This window comes from Musa acuminata, chromosome BXJ2-3 (assembly GCF_036884655.1).
Source record: "Musa acuminata AAA Group cultivar baxijiao chromosome BXJ2-3, Cavendish_Baxijiao_AAA, whole genome shotgun sequence".
Lineage (NCBI taxonomy): Eukaryota > Viridiplantae > Streptophyta > Magnoliopsida > Zingiberales > Musaceae > Musa > Musa acuminata.
This window is the reverse complement of record NC_088340.1, coordinates 5,604,264-5,627,560: the sequence shown is the minus strand read 5'-3', so window position 1 is coordinate 5,627,560 and position 23,297 is coordinate 5,604,264. Positions and strand designations below refer to the sequence as shown.

Sequence of the window (23,297 nt, the reverse complement as noted above, 5' to 3'; positions counted from 1 at the left end):
CATCAAGACGCATATAACAAAAGTAAACATGGAGTTCACAACTGTTTATCTGATCCAAGTATCTCTTCCATGTAAAAATCAGTGGTGCTAATAAAGAAATTAGACAAATAACAAGATAGCAGCACCATGTTATCAAGAGATGCATCAGTCCATGATTCTCAAAGTGATCATCATAAAGTTTGTGTCGCTAAAATGTCAATGTACACCTTTCTTACGGCACACAATTTACTGGCACAATCAAAACTTCAGCATCAACAGTGGCGAACATTCTCCTCCGGTGACAGTTTTCCAGAATAGAGAAATCGGCACCTGTAGGGTTCATTTCAGCCCAGGATACTTGCAGCATTTGCCTCTCTTGGAGGAAAACGACAGCAATACAAACAGGTGTTGTCGTTTAATATCAAGCATTTTACTCAACAAGAGAAATGCAAAGCGCAACAGCCACTCCTAGTATCAGAGAAGTCAACTGAACTATTGTGCCTCCGAATGTTGTCTTTCCATCATGCATCTCAGGGAGGACTCCTGCTACCGCTATGTAAATGAAACCACCAGCAGTAAAACCCTGAAAGAAACAAATAGAGATGTTATCAAGTGTTACTTTACAGCAAACAGAATTTTCACAGTAAAAGGAAGAGTTTCACCTCAATCAATGATGACTGTCCTGGATCCTTACCCAGAAACAAGGCCTAAAAAATTGGGGAAGGGGAAAAACAACTTTCATCAGCTCGTTCTGATCTATCGTCCTTGAAAACTTAAGAGAAGAAACAAGAGAATGAACTAACCAATGCAGTTCCAGCTAATGCAGCCAACGCTGACAGAAAGTTGAAGAATAGGGCTTTGGGAGCAGAAAATCCTGATCGCACCAAAATTCCAAAATCACCCACCTAATAACAAAAGGATATTTTTGTTAAAACAAAAAATTCAACACTAAGAAAGTCTGAACTAGTTTATAGGTACAGTGCACTTCAGAAACAAAAACTTGATTAAACAAGACAGCTCATATAAAAAAAGTCAATATTTTCAGGTTGTTAGTAATGTTGAGACATTTTACAGACCAAAGCTCCTTTGTTTATTTTTGGTGTTTTCTTATCCCAAGTCTTCACTATTCATGCATGCATTGCGAAAAACAAGTCACTAACAATTTTGATGATTGTTGGGTTATGCCTTCTCTATAAAAGGTTTCTGGAAAAACAGAACTATTTACTACTTTTAAATATATTATATTTATCTATAGTCTTTGATAATAACCGACAAATAAAGTCTATCCTATATATTTATCTTTTTGTAAGAACTATTAAGCTGAATCCATAAAGTCATATTTTAAGCCCACTGAATAACTATGAATGGATTAACATAGCATTCATATTACAAGTAAAACTATCATGGCAGAAGAAGAACCAAGATTGCCCTGCCATTTAAATGCTATATGGTTTACTATTTGCAAACATATTTCAACGAATATAAGAAATGAAAATAGACAACCTATACATTTTCCTAAAAATAAGAATTCCTTGAAAATATGATGGCACAGCTTGACGGTCATAAATCAAAGCTGACCTTAGAAGCCATCATGGTTCTACATCCCATGGTGTTTACTGAGCTTCATGGGGGAGCTTTGCTAATTGCCCTTAAGACATGATATTATCTATTCAAAACTCATCCGTCACCTGTCAGTGAACATAATCTGCCTAGGATTTCAGTCTTTCATTCTCACCAAAACCTTTTCCTTGTCGCTTAGAGAGTGCACAATAAAATCATGGCCATGTGTATGCAACTAACATAGTATTTTTCCAGTGTCAAAGGGAAAAACGTTTTTGCTCTATATTTGTGAATGCATATGATTTTAATCTTCTAGGATGTCCCAGTCAGCTAATTATGACTCGCAAAAGCAGTTTTAGACTAGCATAATCAATTGCAACATATGACCAAGCCAAACAAACTGCTAAAGTTTAGATTTTTTAGATCGTATATACATTATGAACAAACCGTGATGCAATGCTGTAGTCATCATATACCCACTTCTGCACTCATTTACCATCTCATCCTTGCAAAATTATCACATAAAACTAGATAAATATGCGAAAAGAGAACATAATGAAGCATAATTAATCAAGGAAGATTTTGTAAGTAAACAGGTCATGAAATGAAAGAATTTAGAATTTCAACTTTCATCTACAATATACAATATAGAGCAATCCAACTTAGAGATATATTACATAAACAAAATAACATTAGTTAATTTCAACATTGATCATTGCTAACCTGAAATTAGCAGAAAATGAAGTCACTCTAAAATTCATTCAGATTTTGATATAAAGCATCAGATTAGTAATTAGAAGGCTACCAGGATACATAAACAATTTGCTAAAAAGGTATAAAGATGGAAAATAACCTCTTGAGGAAGCTCGTGTGCAAGCAAGAATAGTGTTCTAGACCACCCTCCAACTGAACCATGCAATAAGAATGCACTTCCCAAGGCCATACCATCCGTAAAGTTGTGCTGAAATATTCACAGTACTCAGTATGCATGATTCCACTGTACATCCAGAAACCAGAAGAAAATTTTGATGTACACAAACTTACAACACCATCAGAGAAAAGATTCAGGTATCCAAACACCAAGTTCGATTGAGGAGCTGTTTCACCATCGGATGATTGCTGGCTTGCAGAATCATTGCTAGCATTTGAATCTTTCACACTAGCTATGGAGGCACCACTGGAATTGGCACGCTGTAAATGAGAATAGATAGACATCCAGACTATTAACTGAATCCATCAGAAGATTCATTATAACATTTTTTATGTAACAACTACCTGTAGCTCAAGGCAAATCCTACTTGACAAGAAATTAAAATCCTAAAGGTGCAAAGTAGATTCTAGAAGACCGTAGTGAGGATACAATTAGGATTCATGAGTTCGTTCATTAGAGATAGTTTATATACATACAAAGTGTCACTTCAGCAGGACAGAGATAATAAGAAATGTATAGGGTATTAGCTTTGCAAAAAAAAAAAAAAGAAGTCTGCAGGGGGTAAGGCACCAGTTAGTTCAACATTTGCAAAGAATGCAAAATATAATAGGATGAAGAGCACAGCTCATAATGACTACATTATGGTCTTGAGAGAACCAAAGACATATCTGTACATGTTAACATCTTACCTTCCGGAGAAGACTTTCATGTTTCGTGTGGTTTTTATTTGTCTCAGCGCCATTGGAATCATCATCTGATGGCTCTTTGTCTAGCTTTCTTTCCTTTTAACTGTTACCCTTTGGATTTGACTCTTCATGATTTTCATTTTCATCCTTTGACTTGTGATGATGTTTATGGCGATGATGTTTTCGTTCATTAGAGATAGTTTATATACATACAAAGTATGCAGGGGATAGGGTACCCGTTAGCTCAACATTTGCAAGAATGCAAAAGATAATAGGACGAAGAGCACAGCTCATAGTGACAACATTATGGTCTTGATAGAACCAAAGACATATCTGTACATGTTAACATCTTACCTTCCGGAGAAGACTTTCATGTTTCGTGTGGTTTTTGTTTGTCTCTGTGCCATTGGAATCATCATCTGATGGCTCTTTGCCTAGCTTTCTTTCCTTTTGACTGTTACCCTTTGGATTTGACTCTTCATGATTTTCATTTTCATCCTTTGACTTGTGATGATGTTTATGGTGATGATGGTGCCCATGTACTACATCATAAGCTCCTTTTCTAGAATTATCTTCAACATATCTCACAACCTTCTCAACCAAAAAAAAGAGGACAATGCCAACTGCAGAGCATGTGAGAGAAGAAATTAGCCAACTGAAGCACTCCAAGATGAAAATATCACTGATTCCTGCCTCAAAAGTGTGCAAACAGAAATGATTTCTCTCCTTTGACATATCTGAACTAGAGAAAAAAATTATGGATTTTAAGTTGTCCTAGGCCCTAGCAAACTTTCTGAACAGCACCCTGCCAGTTTTTGGTCATGTAACAGCAACGTTATAGGTTTCCATGGTCAACAAATATGTTTTTGTTAGAAAAGAACTGTGTTGCAGATATCATTTCTTGTCCGAAAGCGCGAAAAAGAAGATGCTTTCTAATCTTGAACCATAAAAAACACAAGAAATTCTAGATTTTGAGGTGTCCTAGGACCTAGTGGACTATGAAGGAACCTGCCAGCTCTTGGCCATGAAGCAGCATCATATTTGCATGCGGACGCACACGCACACAATTCCTATGCAAAGTCTTCTAATTTCTGTTTTTGGCCCTGTAATAGCAACATTACTGGTATCCATAGCTAAAGCATAGGTTTTTGTTTGAAAACAACTGTTCTTCAGTCTTAAATTCCTACAAAAAGGGTTCTAGCTTTGTTCATCAGTGATGTCTGACATCCAATTGATGAAAGCTTGACTGTTAAATGAACAATAGTTTTACAACATGTTCAAGTTTTATAGTTTCAGTAGGTTCTGGGACATTATCAGTGCACCATGATAATAAAGAAGCAAGGAATAAAGTACTTTCAAAGATTGGCATCTTGAATTGTAAACAAGATAATGCTTAATGATCCATACAAAGTAACGCATGAATCTAGTATAGCAATGAGTAGAAATACTCACTTAAAACAGACAATCCAACAGAAAGATCTTCCAAACTATGTGAATGAGAATGTCCATGCTCTTGATGGTGATCATGATGCTCGTGCACATGTGAGTGCTTCCCACCTGAAAGAATAAAAAAATATGGTTTTCAATACGCATCAAATGCATTGTTATATAGGATCTGCAATAATCAACTATTTCAAAGGTTTGAATGTCAGAATGTTGATCAAAGCAAAAGAATATACCTTGTGTCAAGTCACGAATTCTCAAGTTCATAAACATTCACATGCATTGTTATCTAGGAATAGCTACCTGATCAATGTTTTTTCGGAAAAAAAAAACTATTTTCTAATGCTGAAACATCAGTAAGTCAGGATAAGCAAAATTAGTAAACCATGTGTTAGTGCAAAATCTTGCATCCTCAGCTGAAAGTGAGCATGTCGTTGCACCAACGTTCAGGTACATAGGAAACCAACATCAATTTCTGAACATATGTGCTATAATCCATGCTAGCTTTCCAAAATTTAGTAAATTTTTGGATAGCCATCACTTATAACAATGAAGAACTCAGCATGCATTTGCTCCTGAAGTGAGTCACTCACTTTGGATGAAAATTATAGTTGAAATAAGTGGAATTCACTAATACAAACTGGGAAAGGCTAATCTGGCTAAGTTGAGTGCTTGGTGTATTTGGTTTCTTGCATTGCCCCTAGATGTATATGCAAAGTGCACCACAGTCCTGTATTTTTCATCTGAAGAATTCCTTTGCAATGACAAAATACAGATTTCAAAGCCAGGCTTAATGAAAAACATAATTATGGTACTATGCGCTAAAGATTCAAATACATGGATATACAATAAGATATTGAAAAAAAAACTAAAACCCCAATTTGGGTGCCATTCATATGCCAAAAAAAAGTAAATTTAATATTTTTATAGATAACCATAATTGCACCAAAAATAACGAAGAGCATATATAATACTTGAGCACTTTCATTATGATCATAAAGATTATCATCATAAATCAGCCATTCAGCTAATAAGACAATATTTTGTAGCTTTAAGCATTTTTCTCAATCAGCAAATGCAGTTCCCAAATGCAAATAGTCAAACATCAGATAGATAATAATATATATAAATGCAAGTATCTAAAAAAGCCATCTTGCATTTGTAAATACTGGGCACACTCATGCATGCATTTCAAAAAATGTGTATGCATCAACTTTTATATCGATACAAATGCCCCCAAAAATCTTGCTGATACTGTTTATGTTTCCTTTTTATGAAGTGCTAAACTGTTAATGAACTTTAATTGGATCAACCACAAAGTAATATATAGTAAGCTCAAGAATCATTTTAAATAATGAGGAAAGGATGTTAAGAAGCAAAGAGAAGAATCTTGTATACAGAGTATCATACCAAATGCATGGGGTAACTGATGAAGAAAAGCATCCCCTAGCATTGCCCCAGCCTGTAAGTGCATCAAAGTCAAGATATTTAATCAACATCATCTTTAAAAGTCTCTAATAACAAACCGTCAAAATTTTAGTATCATGAGGCACATTATATGAGGCCAATTACTCTAGTAGGATAAGAAGTGTGAAAAAGCTTTTCTCTCTAAATGAAAAAGGTGTGGAGTTGGCTGCATGCCTGGTCAGCTGTAGGGAAAAATCAACAAAATAGCACACCAATCTTTGTCCTCGTATCTGGAGGAAAGGATGGCGCATGTGGCAAAAGCTACATTGCTTTAAAACATGATGGCACCATTGGACTGATTCTTTCTATGATGTTCCTCTCTTTCCGGTGCAGGATCATTTCAATTATTCCTTATTTAAAAAATTATTTGCTTACAATATCTTTTGCAATTTCATAAATTACCATATAGGAACATCTACTACAGTCTTATATTAGTTACTAAAAAAAGGTCAAATAAAAGAAGGAAGATAATCACAGGTATGATTAAGGATCTTAAAGAAAAAGGAAGGAGATAAGTCTTCAATTTGATTTTAGATTTTATCTTTGCAAGAAAAGTGTTGTTTAATAAAATTGTATTTCAAAAATCCATTGAATATTTTATGATAAATTTACCCTTCTAACATTTTTAATATTTATTCACAAGTGAATACATATTTTATTTAAATTAATAAGTAAAAATAAATAAATAAATAAGTATAATCTTATAAAAAAGTTCATATGACCCAAATATAGAATAAATAAATAATATAATCATATAAATAAATATTAAATAATCTTTAAAAATAAATAAATAAAATTCTACCTTTATAGAAAATATAAATCATATTGGTTTTTCACTAAATCAATTTGACAATCTTATAATTTTATTTTAGATGAAGTCATAGAGTACTTTCGAAATTTGAAAAATTATATTAACATCCTATAAATGTTGAAATACTAATGCTCCTAAGTAACATCAGCATCTGAGTATTTTCAATGCAACATCTAGGCCAAATAGGATTTGAAAAAAAATTATCAAATACTACTTCATATTTGAGATGTGCATTGGGCCCTCAATGCACATTTCAAATATGTTCCCAAACGGACCCTTGATTACTTTGCAAGAAAAAATGACTTTTAAAGTCTTAAAAATGTTTTTACAAATTAAAGTGCTTTAAAAAAAATCTTGTGTTGCTTGTAAAAAATTTACAGAACTAAAAAGAGAGACAAAATGATGTAGGATGAGAATGCCACGTATAGAGGAAGTTTTTTCTTTTTTGAGAATATAATAGGAGAAAGAGAGAAAGAAAATTATAATAATAAGAAAAGGTAATAGAAAAGATATCCTTTTGGCTAAGTGTTTTAAAAAGTGCTATGCACCAAAATGAGCCAAAGTTCCAAAATGCCTGAGGGCACTAAGCGCTTGCCTAGGTGCCCACCCCAATGAAGCAAAGCGGTCTAAAATATTAAAATATTAAAATATATAATATAATTGATAAATATGATTATATAAATAAAAATATGATATTAAATTAAAAAGTGTATTTAATCCAATGTTAACAGTAGCTAGAGGGGGGAGAGAAGAGTCATCGACAGTCGAACGTGAAGGAGAGGGCAACAGTGACAGAAGAACTTTTAGATTGATGGTAGTGGCGACCGAGGAAGCTGCAGATTGTCACGTATTTAGTTGGAATTACCTAAGTTGTGAGGCACCCTTACGTTATCTATCTGCAAAGGGTTAGTCTAGTTGTAACCTCACTCAGGTCCCAAAGGACCTGTAAAAGAGCAAATTGACTAGTTCAAAAACGAGTGGCGAACAAGTCTCGATGTCACGTGAAGAAGGCATCTCTATAAGTAATTCAACAAACACCTGGTGTGCAAGATAGAAACGAAAAAACAAGAACTTTAGAAGGCAAACAAATTGTCATAAGTCCATAAACGACTACTCACCAACTGTCAAGCACGTTGGCAAATTCCTATAGGCTTAACTTGTGAACTTGTAAATCTAATCAGTGCTCAACACTACCCCAAACCCCCATCCAACCTTGTGCCACCCGAGGGGTTCTGAGGTGCTTAGATAGCTGACGTTTTGTTCCACACCGCAGTCTGCAGAAAACAGACCATGACACGCGAAAACTAGGTCATTCTAGGGTAGTTTTGCCTATTTTGGTGAGCAATCGCTCTACAGCCCTACAAACTGTTCCCGCTTACAGTTTTCAAGCAAAAACACACAAAAACAAGACAAAATATGCTGCTAAACATATGTACAAGCAAACAAAAGAAACCAACAGTTCGTTGACGAAGGTTTTGCGGGTGCACGACGACCGTATGTGACAGGACGATGGCAGCAACAATGGAGAAAGCTTAGGACGATGACAACGGTGGCCACGGAAGTTGCGGACGTTGACATCATGGGCAGAGAAAGCTTCAGATGTATTCGTCAGTGATGGAGGAAGTGGCGGTCCTATCCCTCAACAGTGGAAAAGTCCTGTCCCTTGGGCCTCGCCTTGCCTTGTCTCACCCGAGTGCCTGGGCAAGCGCCCGGACACCTTTTTAAATCACTATTTTGGCTCAAGGAAGAACTTTTAGGAATGAAGGACCCACATCTCTATGCATCTCACATGTAGATGATGAAATTATACTATCAGAACTCATATGGTGACCTTGCAACAGTCACAAGTAATGTGGGAGAATAACTCAGTCTTTATTGATTGATTCATCGTCGATCCCATTAGAATCCCTTTTTCCCATTTTATAAACCTCACATACAAGACAAAGAAAGAAAATACAAAAATATTATAATTACATCAAGTCAAATCAATCAATTATTCTTTCCTTTACAAAAGATAACTTTCTATGGTTGATTTGGAAAATAAATTTTCTTTTTTCATGATATTCTTGATATGTTTCCATCTTCATCCAAATTCATTATGTAGAACATGGTCGCTGCAGGCAAGAAATAGTTCTTGCACAGTGCTACTAATCTTATAGTGTACAATTATATATAAAAATAATGCAGATAAAAGAATAAAGATTTCCTTTCAACTAAGTTGCAATCACTGTATTCTACTTTTAGTTAGTCATCTGACACTGAAATACTAACTTCTAAAAAAATGAATAAATAAAATTACCCCAAAAACAGCTAGAGAATCCACCACGGCCTTGGACGGCTTTCCCTGCACTGCAAAGAGATCAAAACTCAGACTTCCGACCACAAAATGAAACATCATGATCAATACCAAACACACGTCACCGAGCCAAGGTCAGATCACTCACGGAAGATCACAGGCAAAATAATGAGGCAGATCAGTGACGCCATGCTCACCAGCAGCGAGCACCCCATCGCACGCACCCAAACACCTTCTCCTCCACAATCATCCAGACACAAAAAAGTCGCGATTTTTCAGAAAAAGAACCCATTATCTGTACTCACCAAAAACCGAATCAAATTATCGTATCCAACTCACCTGCTGGAGACAGCTCATTGTGTTGATCGCCATGAAAATGGTGATGATGGTGTTCGTGATGGTGGTGGTGATCCAATCCGTCCAGCATCATCAGATCCTCCTCCTCAGCCAGCTCCTCGGGAAGTTTCGATCCCCGAATCTCGCCATGGTGGTCGTGGTGGTGATGATGGCCGCAATGATGGTCGTGGTCATGGTCATGGTCATGGTCATGGTGGTGGTGATCATCAAGATCGACAGCAGGGGAGAACGGGCAGGAGGAGGAGTGGCCGACGCTGACGGCGGCGAGGACGATGAGGGAGAGGAGGCGGAAGAGCAGGCGCAAGCGCCGAGAAGAGGAGGGAGGCATCAAAGGAGGAGGAGGAGAAGAGGAAGGTCCAGATTAGGGTTAGGAACGGCGGCAATAGCCCTCGATGGTGATGCAGAAGACGAGGACGAAGAAGAGGAGGATGATGGCCACTATGACGCCAAAGGTGACCACATCCATCGCATTTATCTCCCTAAGTTAACGGTTAGATTTGCTTGTTTTCCATAATTCTAAACGAACCTTTACTCATCGAAACACAGATCAGAGGGAGAAAAAAAATGGGAATTTTAGGGAATTTTGCAGATATTTTCTCGTACTATGACGCACAGAGGAGAATCCTCGGACATGGAGGCGAGGGCTCGGGAGAGAGGTTTCGCTACTGTCACCGACTCACCGGAGAGTGAGTGGACGAGGGAATGGGAAAAGGAGGAGCAAGGTGTGACGTGGCAGAACCTTCTTTCGCTTCTGGGATCCGGTACAAAGGAGCGTGCAGTAACGATCCTTCCTAGCCACCTATGTGATTGACATGTGGAATCGAAAAATGCATATACATGTAAACATTTTATGCCATTTTTTGTGCTATTTTATTTTGTCTAGACATTACAAATTAAAGATAATAAATACTAGTAAAGCCAATCCAGTCATGTGCAAAGAGATATGAATGTATGCATATTTCAGTAAGAATTGACAAGTTCAGCTAAGAATTGATCATTTTGTAGAAACTATTACATTAGAACAGTAAGTATTTCTACTAAATTGTTGGGTAAGAAAAAACTTTGCATTACATTCATGGGCTGTGGAATTCGGGGTAAAATTTAGCCCAAGACAAAAATAAATTAGAAACTAAGCAGATAGGCAATTGAATTGGCCATGCACATCTTTCAGCAACAAATGTTGTCTAGTAACAGTTTGAAACAGAGCACTGCACTCATCCATCATCCTGCTGCTTTTCCTGCATAAGTTGGGGAGAGTGCATCAGACAGATGTTTAAGTACATTAGAACATGCAAACATCTGAAAGATCAAATTTTCTAGGCTTCATATATTTGTTTGATCACATTTTGTTTAATAACACTACTATTGTTCTTGAGAAGATTACTAGTGAATAAGTTCTACAATATTTCAAAGGTTGAAGCATACAAAAATGCATTTGCATCCTCATGGTAAATGGAAGATAATAACATGGTATTAGGATTTGGACATCAACATCCATGGAAAATGAGCATATGCAAGCAAAAGTAAAGTGAAAATATAGAGAGTAAAAAATGGGAAACGGATGCCATTCTAGAGAACTAAGCCGACTCTGATCATAGTCAAATAAATCCAGGCGACCATTCATCTTATCTCTCTTTTTGCTATCAAATATATTTTGGTGTTACACCTATAGTAGTCTCCTGTCTTTTTAACCACACCTTCATGGTTGTCCTTTCTGGCTCCTAACCAGTATGTTCCATGCATAACTTTTTATACGAACATTAGGATTCATTTGATGGAGGTATAAGGTCTGATATAGAACCACAAGACATCTATGGAGGAGCAAAACAGGTGATGGATACACTGAGAACGACTCCCAACTTATGACCTGTGATTGAGACCTGAAGTGGGCAAACAACTCTCACTGATGATCTGTCTTGGTCCTAAGAGGTTGGGCAGGATCAACCACACTGAAGAGACTAAAAGGTGAAAGTAGATAAAAACCAGAGTCTACTGTTGCAAGAGAGGATTTGTATAAATAGATATAAACTTGCATAGACATTAACCACTATTTTAAAGAAATCTGGAGCAAAAGGTTTATTTACTATGAGAATAGAGAGTACCTCCAATTTTGCTCTGGCTTCAGAATCAAACGTCTTACATAGAATCTCATAGCTTTTCTCAGCTCCAATCTACTATGAGAGAACAAGAGTAAGTTCCATAGATTAAAAAAAAAAAATTTGATTGTAGATAAGAAAAAACATACCAGTGGATCCACTCGTGATGGTGAAATGTTCGAGATGACATATCTGAAAATACATTAATTTGACTTCTCAATTCAAACTAAAGGCGAAGAGTAATGATATATGATATTTATGTTCTTACATGATCTGCACTTATCATCCATGTTTAGATAATAACCTACCTCAGCTTAGTTGTATAGAAATTCATGGCTAGAACATTAGCTTTTTGTACTGTCAGCATCACAGCTCCCATGTGATTCTAATGATTACATGGAACACAATATTCAGGGACAAGTCAAACAAGAAGCCATCTATTTTAAGATGCTAGTCATGCTCAAAATTCACTTTTTCCATCAACCAAATGGAAAGAAGTAGAAACAACTTCACAGTAAAGCATGACAATAATTATACAAAACCAGATCTGATGAAAGTGCCAAACAAAAATAAAAAAACAAATTGCCATGCACATATGTATCACTTTTACAAAACATATATTGTTACCTTACGAGCAATAAGTTCAATTAATTGCATCAGGAACTTCCCTAATCCCTTCCTTTGTGTGCAAGTCTCAAGCTGTAGCTCATATACATAAACAACAGGAATATCTTCCTCAACAATAAACCGGTAATGCACAAAACCAACCAGACGATTCCGATCACCTGTCTGACCAGGATAGGTTGTTTCCTCACTTTTGGTTGATAAATTCTCATTAGAAGTTGTATTTGTGGATTGCCGCACAAATATATAGTGTGCTTCAGGTGAAACCATTTCCCTGCGCTTCACTTTCTCTTCCATTTGCCACTCTGGACCATATGGACCTTCCATATTGACCTAGACAATTTGGTTTATCACATGATATTGGTACTTAATGCATCCTAAAATTGAAAAAGTAAATGGTTTTACCTTAAGAAGATTTTGAATATATTTCTTAACAGGAGGAGCAAGTTGGTCTCCAAGTCCTGATTCCAAGCAGACAGAAAGTCCTGATCATCAGTTAACATGATCAGGATTCTATCACAGTGAGATATAGAAAGAACTTACTATATAAATAGATGGTATCAAGAAGAAAGAAAGCTACAAAGTAGAAACAGATGTGTAGATACATAAATCCAACTGTCTATGTCACATAACAGATTGAAAAGACAGGTTGTTTTGGATTTATAATAGAAAACTGAGTTTTCAGATAATAAGTTCTTTAAACCTAAAACGGCATAAAGAAAGTATAGCACTATGAACTACCATCTTCACTTGGAAATGTAACATTACATACTTGTACATCTTTTCCCATGCTCTTAAAGTTCTAGCTCCTATTTACCGTTTCTTTCATAGTGACAAAAGGGAGGAAAGGAAACTAGATGGTCCTTGACAGATGATGCCTTCTTTATAATTTCATCAATTGCCTTTTTCTTCTCAAGTACCTACAGAAACACATTGTTGTCAGTTGCAACATTTAGATTTTTGCATATATTCCTCAAGCATTACTATTTAAATAATTAAGTGCATGAAAAAAATAATCATAATTTAATTGAGAAAAATAATCAATATAGATAAATCAGATGAAAGTTAACCAAGCCAGTAGAGTTTTAGACTAAATATTTTATGCATGAGCGCGGAAATCATTTTTTGATGTTGTACATCAAATGCTAAGGAACTTTACCATGTGATGTTGTACTCCATTTCTCTTCCAATTCACATGTTTGCACATGTCCCCTCACAATTTCAGAAACTGAATTCTCATTTTACCATGTGCTTGGTCTTTCAAGTTAAAATATCTCCTGAAAATATGTTGGTGAAGTCAAAGAGATGTGTGCATCAAGACAGAAATTTCTCAAATGAAAGGATTTTGCTGTAATATCTATTCTCACTCGAGCAGAGCTTGTCAAGATTGTGTCTGGCTGTAGCATGTAAACATTTCCAGGTCTTGGGTACACTAACAGAGTAATCAGCATATTCATATAATTCATTTTTCTCAGCAGATCCACTCTAGATGTGAGTGAAACTGAAATTCCAACTAAAATCAAGTAATCAAAGCTTTAATTTCTAGTCCTCAATAGTTTGAACTTACAGAGTCCTGCAACACACCAAAACCACAAATGATTGAATCCTCTCTAATATTACAACATATTACTATAATCTTAGGGCTTGGACTGAAATGATCTCAACACCACTCTTCACAATAGTGTGCACATCTATAATATCCAATCTGGCATTCAAATCTTTCTGTCACAAGCCTCTATGCTAGGATAAATCATTACCCACTCACTTTATTGCATAATCATCATTAATATTTTATTTCCATAGCTATCAAGTAAAAAAATTTCCTGCCTGCTTACATGTACGGATTTGAAAATTGTGATTTCTTCTAAAATACAAAAAAAGTATAAACTCACATGAATGCAGCCACAGCCATCTCACCTACGCTGAGATGCAGCAAAGGGCCCACTAGCGGGTTCCACGCAGGCCCCATTCTGCCTATCCAATCACCATATTGGTAGGTGAGGTGGTAATGCAAAGATGGGCAGAAGATTATGACTTTTTGAAATAAGAACTCAAATCCGTTTCCGTGGCCACCCAGTCCTTCATTTGGAAATTAACTTACACCAATCCATATGGTTTTTATCCCCCTCACCCTTCATTCTCTCTACAATTTGATAATGAAGGTTATTCTCCTCTTCTGCTTAAGAGTTTGTCCTGCTATAATCTCTGTCTTTCCTAATATCTCCTTAACCAACTGGCACTTACATCACATAAGCTCACTTTCATAGATCTCCTATAAATAGCACACTTTCATATTTTCATTGAAAATTTCCTAAATTTCCATACAAATCTTGAGGGATAAATTATACAATTTTTTTCTCTTTTTGTCATAACCAACTGCCAAGGATATTTATCTCAGTGCACATCTTCACATCATCTTTACTATCTAGCTCAAGTGCAAACAATTAGTAAATACCTGTAACTTAAGAAATAAAGGATCTATGACATAAGAAAGGAGGCCCCCAAAATAGGACTTATATTGCAAGTATTATTATCATAAATGTGACAATTAGGAGAAGCAATGAAGATCATTGGTTGTAATTAAGTTTAACCCTGATAGGAGTATAACTAGCTTACTATTCCTTTCCAAAAGTGAAACAATAGCTATATTATGTTGGATGCAGCTTGTATCAGAAATTCATCAGAATGTTTAAGATTAACATGATGATAGTGGTTCATGCATGATTCCAAGGCACCAAACGTGCAAAATACTTGTCATGGAAATGAGGTGGTGAACTGCTTATAGAGTGGCAATGTGGTTAATTTCAAACGCTAGAATAGTCTCGTATTAAATTAGCTCTGTTTTGCATTTGCAAAAATATAAAATAAAATATAATAAAAAAAATATTTTCTCTTTTCTTCTTATACTTCACTGCTAGTTGCTTTTTACCAATATTTTCCTTGCTATTTAAAACCAATGAATTCTCCAACAAATTGCTCACTTTTTTTTCACACAAATACCCCAAAGGACTGATGGTATGTATCAAAAGATCTCAGTAGTTGCATGAATATATAGAGTGGCCTCTAGGGAAAATGTTCAGATAGTAAGCAAGCACCAAACTTTTAACAAAAAGTTCTATCAAATTGTTGTCCTCTCCAGTTGCATGCAGGGCCCACTGCAAAAGTGAGGATATCGAAAACGACTAGAGTCCTTAAACATTTGAAGGGCACCAAACTAAACGAAGATAAAAGGACAACAACCGCCACCATATTAACAAAAATCCAGCTGTTGTTTGCTAAACTCAACAAGGAAAACCCTTAGAGCCGGTGATTCCAGAAAGTATTATAATACATCACTTCCATATTGGCCTCTTTTAGAACAAAAATTAAAGTCAGATCTTTTTGGGAAGAGAAAAAAAAAAGGGAAAGAAGGCCACCAGTATAGGAGCATAGAACGTTCAAAAGGCAACAAAAAGCAGAAAGAAAAGAGGGAAAGCCCTAAAGTTAACAGGAGAAAACAAAAAGAAAAAGAGAACTTTTTCATGCTCATTTGATCAAAAGCTGCAAAAAAAAATCCAATCTTTCTAGCACAATACCATAGATAAGCCCGGGAGACGCTAAGATCATGAAACAAACAAGACGAAGAGATGAGAAACCCACCTCCTTTCTTTTGATCTTCTTCTCTTTACCGCTGAGAAGTCGTTTCGCCTCCATGGATTCCACCAACCAAAGCAGAACCACGTCCACTCCTAGTCTCCCCTCGCGTCTCCAAGAAAGACTCCCTCCCCCACTCTCCGCGTGTCCGTCGCTGTCTCCGTCATTTTCTTCCTTCGGGCGTCTCTCTGGAGAGGAATCGACCGCAGGGGAGCGAAAGGGCGACGAGGCGAAGGACGGGTCCTGCAACGGGAGATTTAAAGAACGGTGGCCCACCACCCTCACACCGAACAGTCGCCGAGTACGAGGAGATACGGCCACGACACCTGCATGCCACCCGTTCCGTCGAGTTTTCGTCCGCACTTTGGAGCGGATCGGATTTATGACATACCCGCGTCCGATCCATTTACAATCATAATATGAAATATTCGAGTCGGATCTTTTATTTCAGATCATGTATTCATTAATTAGTAGACAAATCAATGATTAACTATACGTCGATCCGTTCACTATATATTGGCCTGAAATGTATTGGCCTCCATTATTAACCCGGTCGAGTAGAATGGCCCGAGTCATTGGCCACCATTAACCCGGTCCGGTTCACGAGCGGGAAAAATTAGCTAATGGCCCGGACCGGGTTGGGTCTGAATTGACTTGGATAGAACAATAAGCTGTTCTAAGGTGAAATCCTTTGAGCATCTTTGAAGTGAGCTATACTCTAATGACCTTTTGGAGTCATTAAGAAGCCCACTTCTATGTCTTCCTAACTAAGCTTTTCATGGGTTAGAAGGAGATCTTACAAGAGACTAGAAAGGATGCCCTCCTCATGTGTAAGTAAAACAATAAGGAAACTAGGAATCATATTAAGTTTGGGGGAGCCAAAGTTTGGAGCTTACCTCCCTCATGATTTCTAGCACTACATTTAGTGTATACATGTAGAAGGCCTTTAAGCATAATACCTGGAAAAACAAATCAGCAAAACATGAGCTAATTTGAGTGAGTTATAGTTTCCATCACCATCAGATTTGATGTTTCATATTCTTTAGAATCATTATGACCTTGCAAGCTAAACTTCTTTTTCCATGCTTGCAACTTGCGCTTACCTTACATGATACACTGATGTAACTCTAGATTAACTAGTTAAAGATTGTCTGGCTACCATTTCCCCACTCAGCTTAATTGATAGTAGATAGAGTAGCAGATCAATCAGCTGTTTTAATGAGAAGTACTTATCATGATCACTTCCTCAAGTACCCATCAGTCTATAGCAAAGAATATGGGCTTAGTTGATGTTGGAAGAAAAGAATATGTTCAAATCTAATTATTTGGAAGTTAAGATGTAGTTTTAGAAAATGGAAGATCAAAGCTTTTCCAGTAGATAGCCAGCTATGATGAACATTATGGATTCCTTGTCATGTTCCTCATTAGGCCATTACAAAATGAGCCACCTAATTCTGGGTCCATGAGAACAATGCCAAAATGATGAGACTCTCTATCATAAACAGGGAAATGTAGAAAGAGGGAAGTGGTGGTTCATGCATTCTGATCAATTATTTCACTTATTTAACAGCTTTTCCACTAACCATTAAACTTGTAGGGTTTCTGTTGCACCTTGATTGATCATATACTACTGCTTCAAACCATGTCATCATCATGATATTTTATCCTTGGGATATAAAAGATTGATATGTTAATCATACACCCAGCTATGGCAAGTGAGAGGCACATGATAACATTATAAATATCATACTCAGAAGTAGAGAAAAGGGAAGTGATTTGGTGCATTGATTGGTTGTGGTGATGGCATAAGATAAATAGAGTAATTGAAGGTGTTTAGAGTATTTATCATTAATGATGAAGCAAAGAACTTCATAAGATATTAAGAAAAAAATTAAAATCAGAATGAAAGATTTTGTATTCAAATCATATCTAGATTATGCATTTAAAATTTTTTTCTATTGATCTAGGTTTCAGGTGTTGAGTTGGAAGCAATTAATCAGCCATTCACATGTGAAGGAAAGTAATAAGAATATAAATCAATAAATCATGTCTCATTTATGGACTCAAACTTTTAGATATAAATGACATTAATCAAAGCTGGTTGAGCAAATTTCTTAATCTAAATGAGCCAAAATTAAAGAAAAAGATTCAGTTAGATGGGTTAGGGAACTCAGATCAAGATGTTGCTTACATGGTATTAGAGCTTTAAGATTCATAATTAGGATAAGCTTTTTTGAGCTGTTATTTTCTATATGGAACATTTATAGTTAGGTTTAGGAGTTGCAAACCTCTTCAAAAGAATGTAAGCTGATCTTACATCTGCATTCCTATTTGGCTTCCTTGAGGAATATTAATGTCACTACTGAAAATGAGAGAGAGAGAGAGAGAGAGAGAGAGAGAGAGAGATTGTAAGCAGTTCCAGGCATTAAGAATGTTCCAATGTGATAATTTATAGCTTTTGTGCATCAACCAACTGGCAGCAGCTAGTTTATATATCAAGAGAAAAAGGCAGATATGGTACTTCCAGGAAGATAAAGAAAAATAATATAAGTAGTGGCAACATCGCAAAGAGAGAGAGAGAGAGAGAGAGAGAGAGAGAGAGAGCATTAAAATTAGCAAGTGGAACTAAATAAATTTGTGAGCTCTCACGATTAGATTATCCCCTAGAGTGAGACAAAGATGGCACTGTCTTGTTTTGTGCCCTAAGAGTTTCATGATAACATTTAAAACTCAAAGATGATTTGACACTGACTTTTGTCAAGATATGTGGGGTTATATACTAGTGTTTGACAACTTTGTATGCATTTGGTTGGTGCATAGGAAGCCAAAAATAAAAGGCCCATGGAAATTTAGATCAAATTGAGTGCTAAATTATGTTTGCATACTCATTGAATATTTATAAAATTGAGTGCTAGAATATGTTTCACATATCCGTAGTGTTCCTAAGAAGAGTATGTAATAAGGTATAGAAGTGAATCTATAAAGTTATAATTAATTGAAAGGTATGTGTTATTAATCTCACACATTGAAATTTTTAATTTTTTTTTTGTAAATAAAGATAGGAATATCGGACCACATTAATTTTTTTTTTTTATCAATTTTATGGTATGATCTCTGGCTTTTTTTTTTATTTAGAGGTTTTTCTCCACCAATATTATTACAATATAACTCAAAACTATTATATATCTTCTTTTATAGATTAAAGAAAAATCTCTTGACCTCTCTTATAAATTTTGAAAAAAAAAACCAACAAACATCCTAAGTTTTTCTTTTCTTTTTCTTTCTTCCACACTTTATCTTAAAATTTCTTTTGTGTGTGTATACATATGTATATATATCGGTCTTCCGAATCGTTTGCACATGAAACTAGATCATTAAAATGATATAAATAATATTTTACTACTAGTTTAAGAGCATAAACAATGAACAAAAGGATTACAATTTCAAGATGGACATAAATTATGATCAAGTTGCAGAATTATCCTAATTATTTTGATTCAGTCCTTTATGTCTGCTGTCACCCTTGCTGGTGGCCTGCCATCCAACATACTGTTCACTATGTTGTCTCCACAAACCATGAGACAGTAAACAAGGAAGAGAACAAGTTGGATGATTCTAGAATTTACAGCCTTGGCCCCAACATATCATCACCCTCATATCTCCATGATATCTCAAGGGAGTAGTAGTGCAATCCAATGGAGCTCGACTTGCATGCATCACCTTAAACGTCAGAGCAATTTGCTCCCACTTGCCAATCCATATCTATTAATCTTCCTTACCTCCACCACTTTGTTCCATCGTCTTCCTACATAAAGCAGCCTCCCATTTCCTCTTCCTTCTCCAAGTATCATGCCAAGGCAACGAGAACTTGGAGAGGCCAACACACACAGCTCAAGGTGTATCTGCCGCTACATATGTGTTGGCACATCTTATTACTCGGCTTAGATTGGTCACTGACAGTGATACCTAAGTTGCTGATAACATACATGGCATTGCTTGATGGTGCAAGCTGTGGTCAGTTGGTCACATCTGCATACAAGTAAGCTTGACATAACACAGCTTTTGCCTTCATGTATTTGATGATCTTAACAGGGTAACATGGCTTCTTTTGTTCCTTTTCAGAGTGTTTGTTGGTACATGGAATGTAGGAGGAATCCCGCCGTCCGATGATCTTGATTTGGAGAATTGGATGGACACCAGTAATAACTCTTATGACATATATGTTCTTGGGTATATCCAACGCTTGTCTTCTGCAAATCTTTCTGAAATTATAGTTCCTCTCCATAACATTTTGATAACTGATCATTGTTGTAGGTTCCAGGAGATCATACCACTTAGAACCAGGAATGTCCTTGGTCTGGAAGAGAGTAAGATGGCCGGGAAGTGGAACTCCATCATAGGTGCAACATTGAACAAGTCCCTACCCGAACAAAGGCCTACTCAGATGTTTGAACCAGCGGAGCATCGTAAGGTGTATCCTGTGAAGGATGGCTACCATAGGGAGAGAAAGGCTGGAGATTTCAGGTGCATTATAAGCAAGCAAATGGTTGGAATTTTGGTCTCATTATGGATTAGGAACGATCTTTTGGTCTACGTTAGTAATCCAAGTGTCTCATGCATTGGTTGTGGCATCATGGGCTGCTTAAGGAATAAGGTAACCCTCTCCCTCTCTCTCTCTCTCTCTCTCTCTCTCTCTCTCTCTCTCTCTCTCTCTCTCTTCATATTTACATCTTGTTTGGAGCTTGCAGGGGTCAGTGTCTGTTAGATTTTGCTTGCATGAATCAAGTTTCTGTTTTGTTTGCTGCCATTTGGCTTCGGGAGGAAAGGAAGGAGATGAGATGCGTAGGAACTCAAATGTCATGGATATACTGTCGAAGACATGCTTTTCCAGTGACTCTTCTAATGATTTGCCGAAGAAGATCCTTGATCATGAGTGAGTACACCATCAACTTCTATAAATGGTTTTGGTCATATTTTCTTGGTTGAGAAATAAAAAAAGGAAGAGTGCCAATTAGTAGATCAAGAACTTGTTGGTTATGTTAATATATATCATGTCGAATAAAATTGTTGTGAACCTTGTTAAATGGTGTTGAGATAAGACTGATGACCCATTTCATGATCAATATCCATAGATTCAACTACAGAAAAATAATCAAATAAATACTTCATTTTTTTTTGCATTTGACTGGTGATGTTTATAGTCGGGAAAGATTCACTTAACGTGATTTTACATTTCATGCAGTCGAATAGTGTTGTTTGGGGATTTAAACTACAGGATCTCCTTGCCAGAAGCCAAAACAAGGTCACTGGTGGAACAAAAGGAGTGGAACATCTTGTTAGATCAAGATCAGGTACTTCAACCCTTTTCTTCTACATCGATCATATACACATTGCTTAACCTCTCATCGTCTTTGTTTGATCTGTAGCTAAGATTAGAGTTATCCGAGGGCCGAACACTTGAAGGTTGGAATGAGGGTGCCATCACGTTCTCTCCCACCTACAAGTATCATCCGAACTCCGATCAGTACTGCTGGGATGTTCCTGGTATTATAGGAGAAAGAAGACGAGCTCCTGCGTGGTTAGTCCATTGGTCCCTGCATCCACTAAAGCATGCATTTCACTGTTGCTGGGGAAGTGAAGCGTGCTGGTTTTGTAGGTGCGATCGAATACTGTGGCTGGGTGAGGGACTGAAGCAAACCGAGTACGAACGATGCGAGTCGCAGCTGTCCGACCACCGACCAGTTCGAGCAATCTTCACTGCTGAAGTCGACGCCGTCGTCCTGCAATCTTCGAACGCCATGGATGGGCAGGGTGGTGTAAGAAATGGGTGAAGAAGTAATCTTTGGGTGCTGCAGTTGTGAATCTTTCAGATGCTGTAGTTTAACGAGCTCACTTGTTTCATTGTCAGACGACAAGAACTAATCCAATATCGTGACAGAGATCTGACACTGTGACCTGCACCATAAGAGACAGTGGCTGGTGGAGAAGGTCGTCTCCTGCTGCAATGATTGGCAATAACTTATTCACTGAAATGTAGTGTTGACATAACGCCATTTGCATGAAGACGAACAGAAAACCAATCATGATCGACCTTCTTTTATTGTGGGCGATTTTGTCTTCATCACTCCCCATCTTGCACCCAAAGATACTGGCATGCAGGATGCATGCATGGTTGAGAGGTCCCGAATAGATGAAATGTGACAGATTCTAACCAAATCTGGCTGTTGCATGCCAAGTAGATGAAATGTCTGATCCTTCGACATCGTAAACAGTAGGCTCATGGCACACTACACTAATCTACTGCATGCTTCTCAACCTTGTGCTGCAGCAGATCAAATTGGAGGATCCAAGACACACACACTTGTGGCTGGCTTATCTACAACCTGTCAGCTTATTCCACCTCAGTAATCCATCAACCGCATGACATTTCAATGGAAAGAGCTCTCTTTGCTTGCATTTGGTTCATCAAAGGAGGATATATCACTTTAGCCCATCCCTCTCCATGGTCTCAATGTGTAGTGGAGAAAAAAAACACATCCAATTTGCATCTTCCTCCTCATCCTAAATAGTGGGTTCTCGTACTGCAAACACCAAAGATCAAATCATGCATTGGGGAATGCTCATCCTGAGAGGAGTGGACTTAGAATGATGAAGTCACCTTATTCATCACTTCCATCATTTGGGTTTCCATTGGCTCAATAAAGAGGATAAAGCATTCAATATTGAGAAAACAATAAAAAGAAGATGAAACAAAAATTAATAATTTTCATACTAGGATAATACTATTATAAGATTATAATGAATGAGTCAACTTGATGGATCAAAATGCTTAAGAATAAAGAAGATTGGTATGATAACTTGGCTATTAAATTTATTGAGACCAAAAGATCAAAAATATTTAGCTTAAATTGATAATAATATAGCTATCACATCCTTAAATACTTTAATGTAGGAGTAAACTGAGATGTTATAATTCACTCACAAACAACGATAATCTATTTAAAATTTTAACTTCAGATATCAAAAGAGGAATATTTCTTCTCAACTTGGTCGCATCCACATCAAATTTAGATGTCTATTTCGCATCAAATACCATTCAACATTTGGCTTTTTGAACATTAAAGAGAAGAATAAATACTTTTTAGCATAAAATATCAGGTTAGAGATGCTGCCATAACATAAAGTTCTTATCCCACCAAACCCACTCCACTATCTAAGTCAGCATCTCAACTCCATTCTTTGACGTCCTTTCCCCCACTTTATATATATAATCAACCGTAAAGATAAAACTACGTGTATAGATAAAATGTCAAAATCTGGTTCGAGCAGATCATCTACCAAGTCAAGAGAAACAAGTGCACATTACTTTTACGTGAAGTCTAATCTATTTCATGTTACCGTCGACCAGAAATTA

General features: G+C 36.7%; 3 protein-coding genes across 6 annotated transcripts; 1 reads left to right on the top strand and 2 right to left on the bottom strand.

Moving 5' to 3' along the window:
- Positions 1–152: 152 nt before the first annotated feature.
- Positions 153–10,198, bottom strand: LOC135607077 (IAA-alanine resistance protein 1-like). The gene is made up of 11 exons (XM_065098574.1): positions 9,513–10,198; positions 9,322–9,405; positions 9,177–9,226; positions 6,010–6,061; positions 4,609–4,713; positions 3,511–3,779; positions 2,584–2,730; positions 2,393–2,500; positions 783–884; positions 642–686; positions 153–562 (listed from the first exon to the last, which is right to left on the bottom strand). Exons 1-11 carry the CDS (start codon positions 9,856–9,858, stop codon positions 410–412), a joined length of 1,461 nt encoding a protein of 486 aa, XP_064954646.1. The 5' UTR covers positions 9,859–10,198; the 3' UTR covers positions 153–409.
- A 302-nt stretch (positions 10,199–10,500) lies between these two features.
- LOC103977592 (uncharacterized) lies at positions 10,501–16,196 on the bottom strand. 3 transcript variants are annotated; one of them, XM_009393153.3, is made up of 9 exons: positions 15,890–16,099; positions 13,410–13,527; positions 13,068–13,170; positions 12,656–12,735; positions 12,254–12,583; positions 11,935–12,011; positions 11,776–11,818; positions 11,633–11,701; positions 10,501–10,768 (listed from the first exon to the last, which is right to left on the bottom strand). In XM_009393153.3, the coding sequence occupies exons 2-9, from the start codon at positions 13,455–13,457 to the stop codon at positions 10,745–10,747; spliced, it is 774 nt and encodes a 257-aa protein (XP_009391428.1). In that variant the 5' UTR covers positions 13,458–13,527; positions 15,890–16,099; the 3' UTR covers positions 10,501–10,744. The 3 variants fall into 3 exon arrangements, 2 of the variants coding, with proteins under 2 accessions (XP_009391428.1, XP_009391427.1); XM_009393152.3 differs by lacking the exon at positions 13,410–13,527 and having other exon boundaries at positions 15,890–16,196; XR_001977070.2 differs by lacking the exon at positions 13,410–13,527 and having other exon boundaries at positions 10,702–10,768; positions 11,633–11,704; positions 15,890–16,093.
- A 3,505-nt stretch (positions 16,197–19,701) lies between these two features.
- LOC103977591 (type IV inositol polyphosphate 5-phosphatase 9-like) lies at positions 19,702–22,234 on the top strand. Of its 2 annotated transcripts, none has more exons than XM_018823370.2 (7): positions 19,702–19,922; positions 20,006–20,113; positions 20,198–20,537; positions 20,710–20,816; positions 21,126–21,234; positions 21,310–21,461; positions 21,540–22,234. In XM_018823370.2, exons 1-7 carry the CDS (start codon positions 19,798–19,800, stop codon positions 21,712–21,714), a joined length of 1,116 nt encoding a protein of 371 aa, XP_018678915.2. In that variant the 5' UTR covers positions 19,702–19,797; the 3' UTR covers positions 21,715–22,234. The 2 variants fall into 2 exon arrangements, with proteins under 2 accessions (XP_018678915.2, XP_009391426.2); XM_009393151.3 differs by having other exon boundaries at positions 20,632–20,816; positions 21,540–22,233.
- The last annotated feature ends 1,063 nt before the right edge of the window (positions 22,235–23,297 follow it).

Coding starts and splice junctions, on each gene's coding strand:
- LOC135607077 (XM_065098574.1), bottom strand. CDS start 9,858: ATGCCTCCCTCCTCTTCTCGGCGCTTGCGCCTGCTCTTCCGCCTCCTC. Junction 4,714..6,009: donor TCAGTTACCCCATGCATTTG/GTATGATACTCT, acceptor TTATTCTTTCAG/GTGGGAAGCACTCACATGTG. Junction 2,731..3,510: donor ATGAAAGTCTTCTCCGGAAG/GTAAGATGTTAA, acceptor TCTCATTTACAG/CGTGCCAATTCCAGTGGTGC.
- LOC103977592 (XM_009393152.3), bottom strand. CDS start 15,943: ATGGAGGCGAAACGACTTCTCAGCGGTAAAGAGAAGAAGATCAAAAGA. Junction 11,819..11,934: donor TTCTATACAACTAAGCTGAG/GTAGGTTATTAT, acceptor ATGTATTTTCAG/ATATGTCATCTCGAACATTT. Junction 10,769..11,632: donor AAGCCAGAGCAAAATTGGAG/GTACTCTCTATT, acceptor CAACTTATGCAG/GAAAAGCAGCAGGATGATGG.
- LOC103977591 (XM_009393151.3), top strand. CDS start 19,798: ATGTGTTGGCACATCTTATTACTCGGCTTAGATTGGTCACTGACAGTG. Junction 19,923..20,005: donor TTGGTCACATCTGCATACAA/GTAAGCTTGACA, acceptor GTTCCTTTTCAG/AGTGTTTGTTGGTACATGGA. Junction 21,235..21,309: donor TCTTGTTAGATCAAGATCAG/GTACTTCAACCC, acceptor TTTGATCTGTAG/CTAAGATTAGAGTTATCCGA.